General features: G+C 46.7%; 1 protein-coding gene across 1 annotated transcript; it reads right to left on the bottom strand.

Annotated features, from left to right (window-relative positions):
- Positions 1 to 3,328: 3,328 nt before the first annotated feature.
- Positions 3,329 to 6,163, bottom strand: LOC134759254 (PRAME family member 17-like). The gene is given in 3 exon segments (XM_063710594.1): positions 3,329 to 3,878; positions 4,902 to 5,480; positions 5,877 to 6,163. Coding segments are annotated over 3 exon segments (1,416 nt in total).
- Between the last annotated feature and the right edge of the window lie 2,310 nt (positions 6,164 to 8,473).

The following is an 8,473-nucleotide window of genomic DNA, read 5'->3' as shown; positions in this document are numbered from 1 at the left end:
TTGTCTTGCAAGGAATATGTTTTATTCTTGTATCTTGTCATCTAAAGCCAATGATTGTAACCTCTCTATTGTCCCTTCCAATGGAAAAAACAAAAACAAAAACTCAACTCTATTTGAGCCTTGTCAGGTCAATAAAACAAAAGAAAATTTAAAAAAATAATTGATAGGAGGAGTCCCATTCCCAGCCCGGGCAATAGAGTGAGACTCCATCTCAAAAGGAAAAAAAAAAAAAGGCCGGGCACGGTGGTGGCTCACACCTGTAATCCCAGCACTTTAGGTGGCCAAGGCAGGTAGATCACGATGCCAAAAAATTGAGACCATCCAAGCCAACATGGTGAAACCCTGTCTCTGATAAAAATACAAAAATTAGCTGAGCATGGTGGCGCCCACCCATAGTCCTAGCTACTCGAGAGACTGAGGCAGGAGAGTCGCTTGAACTCAGGAGGAGGAGGTTGCAGTCAGCCAAGATTTCACCACTGCACTCCAACTTGGTGACAGAGCGAGACTCCGTCTCAAAACAAACAAACAAACAAGGAAACAAACACAAATGAACAAAGAAACAAAGGAAAAAGCTGGAAAAATAAATTCTGAAAGAATTTCCATCTCTATGAATTCATCTTCAGAAGTGATAGCATTTCCTGCTTGGCATTTTTCGCCTACATTTTTGGCATAAGATCTATCAACAAAAAAGTATGAACCCAGGTTTGTGTAATGGAATATCTTAAACATCAATAGGAGGAGTCAATAGTTCTGATGCCACACACACATGTATGGTCTTCTCCATCATCAGGAAATGGCAACAAAGTGGTAGAGTTATGCAGAGTGCAGCATTTGAAATGGAGATTTGAAGGTGACAAGGAAAGGATTTTGTAAGACATTAGTGTACAAGTTGAGCAATGTTGGTTCCTGTCACAGTATTTTTATTTATTTATTTATTTATTTTATTCATTTATTTTTTGAGATGGAGTCTCGCTGTGTCACCAGGCTGGAATGCAGTGGCACAATCTCAGCTCATTTCCACCTCTGCCTCCCCGGTTCAAGCAATTTTCCTGCCTTAGCCTCCTAAATGGCCGGGACTACAGGTGCATGCCACTACACCTGGCTAATTTTTTGTATTGTTAGTAAAGACGGGGTTTCACCATGTTAACTAGGATGGTCTCAATCTCCTGACTTCGTGGTCTGCCTGCCTCGGCCTCCCAAAGTGCTGGGATTACAGGCCTCAGCCACCATGCCTGGTCGGTTCACATCAAAATTTAAGAGGTATTCAATTGCATATGAAACTTGTAGGCAAAGTTTATTTCTTTTTTCTTTAAAGCATTAATTTATTTATTTATAATGTATTTATTTATTAATTTTTTTTTGAGATGGAGTTTCATTCTTGTTTTCCAGGCTGGAGTGCAATGGTGTGACCTCAGCTCACTGCAACATCTGCCTCCCAGTTCAAGTGATTCTCCTGCCTCAGTCTCCCAGTTAGCTGGAATTACAGGCACAGGCCACCACACACAGCTAGTTTTTGTATTTTTAGTAGAGACAGAGTTTCACCATGTTGCCCAGGCTGGTCTGGAACTCCTGACCACAGGTGATGTACCCACCTCGGCCTCTGAAAGTGCTGAGATTACAGGCGTGAACCACCGTGCCCGGCCCACACTCATCACTTTTAATACTTTCTACATCACATGAAGAAGAAGAGCAGAAACACTTGAGTACTTCATGAAGGTCAAGGTTGGTATGAGTTTGGGTTCTAATATGATCAATTTCTGCTTCTAGGGAAACAAGCATTTCAGGTTAAGGAAGGTCAGGAAACTCTAGGGTTTTCTCTCCCTCCAAAGAAAGCTTTACGCATCACCTTAATGGAGAAAGCAAATCTCATCCCCATGTTGTCACTTAATAAAAAGCCATACTTTCCTAAAAATGGTCCAAATGTCATCGGGACTGCTTCAAACACAGGAATTTTCTGAGCTTCATGTGAAGCTTTCAGTGAATTTCATGTGAATTCACTCCTGGTCCAGTGAAGCCATTTCCTGGCATGGCCAAAGATCAGGAACGGATTCCTCTGTATCTGTCCATTAGGAGTGAGCAGGGTCTCAGTATCTGAGGAGCAGTGAGGGCCCCTGAGAAGAGGGTAGGTTTCAGTGGCTCATCATCACTGCCCACACAGAATGTTCCAGGCCCCAAGTGTGCATCCTTTGTGAATGAACCCAGTGAACAGGCATGGGAGAAATTAAGGAAGAAACAGATGACTGAAAGGAAGCAAAAAATGAGTGAGAATTAATCAAAATGATCACATTTCAGTTTTGATGCCTTGATTTGCTGCAGCTGAACCTCAATCACAGATGACGTAGTACCTCTCTCAGTAACTAGAGATTTCTGATATATAAATGGCTAAAACAGGTTGATCAATCATGGAAGACACCAGAAAGTTTCCATTCAGGTTCCATTTATTTTTGACATTTTTAAATAACCATCCTTGCGAGGGTAACTCCTGCATCATTCTAGAACTTCAGGTTCCATTTCTGAGTCTAGGAAACAGGACCCTGAAGGCTTTATTGATGCCAAGTCAGCATTTTCACCCAGTCCTGCCCCCAGCTGAGTCACCTTTGTTTTTCCACTCACAGTCAGCACGTGCCTGAAACACATGACCGTGTGCTTCCTTTAAGATGCACCTGACCAGGCCTGGCTGCTCATGCCTGTAAACCCAGCACTGTGGAAGACCAAGGTAGTCAGATCACTTGAGGTCAGGAGTTTGAGGCCAGCCTCCTCCAACATCGTGAAACCCTGTCTCTACTAAAAATACAAAAATTACACTTTGGGAGGCCGAGGCAGGCGGATCACGAGGTCAGGAGATCGAGACCATCCTGGCTAACTTGGTGAAACCCTGACTCTACTAAAAATACCAAAAATTAGCTGGGTGTGGTGGTGGGCACCTGTAGTCCCAGCTACTCGGGAGGCTGAGGCAGGAGAATGGCGTGAACCCCGGAGGCGGAGGTTGCAGTGAGCCAAAATCATGCCAGTGCACTCCAGCCTGGGTGACAGAGCGAGACTCTGTCTCAAAAAAAAAAAGAAAAAAAAATACAAAATTAGCTAGGTGTGGTGGTGCATGCCAGTAACACCAGCTACTAGGGAGGCTGAGGCAGGAGAATCACTTGAACCTGGGAGGTGGAAGTTGCAGTGAGCTGAGACTGTGCCACTGCACTTCAGTCTGAGGGTCAGAGCGAGACTCCATCAAAAAAAAAAAAAAAAAAAAAAAAAAAAAAAAGCACCTGTGTCCTAGATTTTAGTGCCCAAGCATCCAGAAGAAAGCGTATCCATCCCACTAGCCAGGCCTTCCCTAACAGCAAAGATGGAGGTGAGATGGCCATGAGCCACAGGAAGGGCAGGGGACGGGACCAAAAAAGATCCTCTTGGGCTGCCTGACTTCCCTGAGTATACACATCAGCTCAGCCCTAATTGAGGCAAGGATCTCCCAATTGGCATGACCCCTGTTGTCAAGACTCTCCAGAGGGGAAGGATACAACTCCAGGCCTAACTTGCTCAGCCCGCCTGTGTGACACAGCAGGTCTTTCAGAGCATTCATGGAGGTCTCGTTTCCATGAAAGTAGAAGGTGGTGAGCTGGGAGCAGTGGCTCAGGGCAGGCAGGAGGACCCTGAGTTGGGAGTCCTGGATCCGACAGTCCTTTAACGTGAGGGTCTCGAGAGTAGCAGCAACTTTCTCTAGCAGAGCTCCAAGGGGATCAAGATGGGTGGTCCACATTACGATGCGAATCAGACGCAGCTCCTTTAGCTGACTGAGGCTTGGTTACTAAGACAGACACTCCATGTCCCGATCAGTTAGGTAAGCATGACAGAATATAAAGGCCACCAAGAGGTTTTTGAGGCACCTGGGGAGAGCAAGAAGTTAGTTATGGGCAATGGTGCCAGTTAGAGGAGGGGGGTGGGAAATAATCTCAATGGTAAACTTGAAGTGGGCATTGAGTAATTCTGCACCTTACTACCACACAGGTGTTATAGTAACTGCAATGGGGAAGCCTGTTTCACCCAAACACAAGTTTGTTCCCATCATCAGATGATGGTCTGCGTGCAAGGTGCTGCCTGATGAAGACTCAGATCATTCAGGGGAAGCTCCATTTTAGGCTCAGTCCTTTCAGCCTTGCTTGTGTGATTGGTTCAAGGCCACAAAATCTTTAAAGCCTCTTTACTTCATCTTTCAGCAGACAACCTCAGCTCTGGGCCAGAGGAGCCCAGTGGGTGATGTGCACAAAGAACTCAACTGAGCAAGGTCTAGGGATATCAGCGAGGGCCACCTGCCTGCAAAGGTTCCCTGACGTGCCCGCATCTGCAAACCACCTATCACTTTATACCACTCTCCTGCCTACTCCCTCACCTCTGTCCAAGAAGCACGCTTTTCTCATGTCAACTACTTTTCCTGGGGTCCAAAAGAACCTTTTACAGACAGAGAATTAGAGACAGGATCATTGGTGTTTACTAAGCTGTGAGGACGGAGCTTCTACTGTGAAACGCACAGGTTTGATGCACTTTCCCTTCTTTCATACTCTCCTCTATATGAAGAGTAAGTTTCATCATATTAACTTCAAACACACTTCCTAAAAAGGAATTCACAAATGCACCCTCCCTAGATCTGAACCCCTGACTAACTAGCTCCCTGCATGTCTCTCTCTGTAGCATCTGCCCTGGGCCATCCCTCTGCCCTTATTTGAGCGGGCTTGTGATACCAACTTCAGGATATAGAGCACTGAACAGCATAATGAATTGACATTCTAGCGTCCCATTCCCTGTGACATCCCCAGTGGCTGGCACACAGTAGATGCCCACTAGCGTTTACTGTGAAAAAGAACAAAAGTCTGTGGTATGGTCTGCAGAGAAAGCTCACCATCCTTTCTTACCTGAGCAGGTGCTCCAGGTGCTCTTTGATATTATTGACCTTTCTTATATAAAGCATCTGAGGATAGGACAGGCAGAGGAATGGACAGTCCAAGTCAGGAACGAACTGCTGTTGGCCGCTTATATATAACTCATCGTCATAACCGAAGGCTAAAAAGAGTTTGCAAAGATTGCTCATCTGGCTCAGGTAAGGGGCAAACTTTCCTGTTTTATTCAGAGAGCACTTTCTCCTAACTTCCAACTCCTGGATACTGTTTGGGTATATCCTTTCCAATAGATTTCTGAAACTTGAAGTGAGCATTGAGTAATTCTGCACCTTATTACAACACAGGTGCACTGGACCTCTTCTGTAGTGGATCCACCCACAAAGGTAGCTCAGGCATTCATCCAGCATACTTTTCTTTAGGCAGAGGTCTAGGAACACCTTCAAGGGCTGGCACTCTCCTATCCTTGGACAGTCCTCCACTGTCTGCCTTTTACTCATGGCCTCTGGGGAGCAGGAGAGGACCTTGGCTCCAGACCATATGGTCCAGAAATTCCCATCAACATCCCGCAAATCCAGCACTTGAAGTTTCCACCTCCTGTGAGTAACATAGGGGAAAAGCTCAGAATGTAGGCAAGGACCCACCTCTGACCTGAGCTTTCACTCCACAACCAGGACATCAATCAGCTGCTCCTGTCCTCAGTGCTCCTCCTTCTGTCTCTTCTCCATCCCGCTCCCCCTTGGGTTCTGCCTGGTTCTCACTTCTAGAACCTTTACGTTCCACTGGGAGGAAGCAGGTTCCTGTTTCCTCAGTGGACCCTGTATGGTGAGCAGTCCTTTCCCAGAGGATCTGGGCAATGGTCAAGGCCTCTCATGGGCACCATCAGAAGCCTCTGAGCCACCCTAGCTCCCCAACCCCACCACTCCTCCTGAGCCAGCTGTCCCTTCCCTGGATGCCTGGACCCTTCCCACCAGGCCACCTGAGTCACCTCACCTGGGGCAAACCTTCTGGGCCAGCAGTGTATCAAGTCCCTTCAGCACAGCTTGCAAGGTCTCCAGATGAGGTGTCTTCATCAGGGATCCCAGAGGGAGGTGGAGGAAGGACCAGGCCTGCACCATCAGCTTCAGGGCCTCAAAATGTCTCATGCTGGAGGCCTCCATGAACATCAGAGGGAAGACCTCCCTGGGCAGCTTGTGCAGGGTGAAGATGGTCAAGAACTGGTTCTTCAGTGGGCCCTGTCCTGCCAGCTCCAGGAGTCTGGATGGGGACTGGAGGCTCATTCTGACAAATCTGCAAGGAAAAACTCTAGAGGACAATCCAGTGAAAAGGCAAGTTTCTCAGGCCAATCCCCTGCAAGCCCCGCTTCTCCCAGGGCCAAAGTCATTTCTCTAGCATGTGTGAAAGAGCCCTCAGTTTACTCCAATTCCATTCTGCAATAAGTGGCCACAGAGGCATAGTTCTGCCCTTCTGGTACCAAGAAGAGTGTGTCCCAACCTCTAAAGAGCAGGCAAGATCACTCCTATAGGGTCCATGAATTATTAGCCACTGCACTACTACACTGATAGCACTGGGAAGTGTTAGCAAGGATCTTTGAAGCTCAGATCTCCACTTTCTTGAGAAAACAAAATGTCTTCTTGGCCAGGCGCGGTGGCTCATGCCTGTAATCCCAGCACTTTGGGAGCCCGAGGTGGGCGGATCATGAGGTCAGGAGTTCGAGACCAGCCCGGCCAACATGGTGAAATACCATCTCTACTGATACAAAATATTAACCGGGTGTGGTGGTCCCTGCCTGTAATCCCAGCTACTTGGGAAGCTGAGGCAGGAGAATCTCTTAACCCGAGGGCCAGAGTTTGCACTGAGCCAAAATCTAGCCACTGCACTCCAGCCTGGGCGGCAGAGTGAGACTCTGTCTCAAAAAAACAAAAAAAAAAAACAAAAAAAAAAGTAAAGGGAAGCCAAGCATGGCGGCTTACAGCTGTAATCCCAACACTTTGGGAAGCCAAGGCAGAACAATCACTTGAGCCCAGGAGTTCCAGACCAGGTAGGGCAACATAGTGATAGCCCATGTCTACTAGACTCTACTAGAATATTAAGTAATTATCTGAGCATTGTGGCACATGCCTATAGTCTCAGCTACTCTGCAGACAGAGGTGGGAGGATGACTTGAGCCTGGGAAGCAGAGGTTTCAGTTATCTGAGATTGTGCCACCACACTCCAGCCTGGGCAACAGAGAAAGACCCTGTCTCAAATAATAATAATAATAATAATAATAACACACTTTGAGATTGAGTCTAGGGGAAGAAATGGATCCTACATTCAAAACAAAGACTCTACTCTTGAAAATAGTGTATGGGGCCAGACGTGGTGGCTCATGCCTGTAATCCCAAGACTTTAGGAGACAAGGTGGGGGGTTTGCTTGAGTCCAGGTGTTCCAGACCAGCCTGGCTAACAAAGCGAGACCCCATAATTATAAAAAAAGTTAATAGAGCATGGTAGAAGGAATATCTTTATAATTTTAGTAAAAAACAAAGCCTATCTTTCAAAATCACAATAGCATTCTTGGGTGCGGTGACTCTTGCCTGTAATCCCAGCACTTTGGGAAGGTAAGGGCTGGCAGATCACATGGAGTCCAGGGGTTCCAGACCAGCCTGGGCAATATGGTACAACCCCATCTCTACTAAAAATACAATTAGCCAGGCCTCATGGTGTGGGTCTGTAGTCCCAGCTACTGGGAAGGCTGAGGTGAGAAGATCCCTTGAACACAGGAGACAGAGGTTGTACTGAGGCAATTATCACACCACTGCAGTACAGCTGGGTGACAGAGTGAGACATTGTCTCAAGAAATTAAAATCACAATAACATAGTCTATAAACTGCAAATTAAGGGCACACAATCTACAAATTTTAAATGTCAAGGAATGAGACATTAATTAATTGGATTCTTTTTTTTTTTTTTAATTGAGACGGAGTCTATCACCCAGGCTGGAGTGCAATGGTGTGATCTCGGCTCACTGCAACCTCCACCTCGCGGGCTGAAGCAATTCACCTGCCTCAGCCTCCTCAGTAGCTTGGATTACAGGCATGTGCCACCATGCCCAGTTAATTTTTGTATTTTTAGTAGAGAAGGCGTTTCACTGTGTTGGTCAGCCTGGTCTCAAATTCCTGACCTCAGGTGATGCACCCACCTTGGTCTCCCAAAGTGCTGGGATTACAGGCATGAGCCGCTGTCCCTGGCCCAGTTGGATTCTTTTTTAATTCTTTGGTTAAGAATTTTGGAATGACATAAAACAAAGCACAAATAAATTTTTTTTTCCTTTTTAAGGCAGAGTCTTGCTGGGTCACCCAGGTGTGCACCACCATGCCCGGCTAATGTTTGCATTTTAAGTAGAGATGGAGTTGGCCTCATGTGATCTGGCTGCCTTGGCCTTTCAAGGTTGCTGGAATTACAGGTGTGAGCCATCATGGGAGTCTCAGCTACTTGGAAGGCTGAGGAGGGAGGCTCCGTTGAGCGTGGGGGGCAGAGGTTGCAGTGAGGTGAGGAGTTTGAGAGCAGTGTGGCCAACATGGCAAAATCTCATCTCTACTAAAAAT

Source organism: Gorilla gorilla, chromosome 1 (assembly GCF_029281585.2).
Source record: "Gorilla gorilla gorilla isolate KB3781 chromosome 1, NHGRI_mGorGor1-v2.1_pri, whole genome shotgun sequence".
In the NCBI taxonomy this organism is placed as follows: domain Eukaryota; kingdom Metazoa; phylum Chordata; class Mammalia; order Primates; family Hominidae; genus Gorilla; species Gorilla gorilla.
Note: the sequence above shows the minus strand (reverse complement) of the source record. Positions and strands in the feature narration are given on the sequence as shown.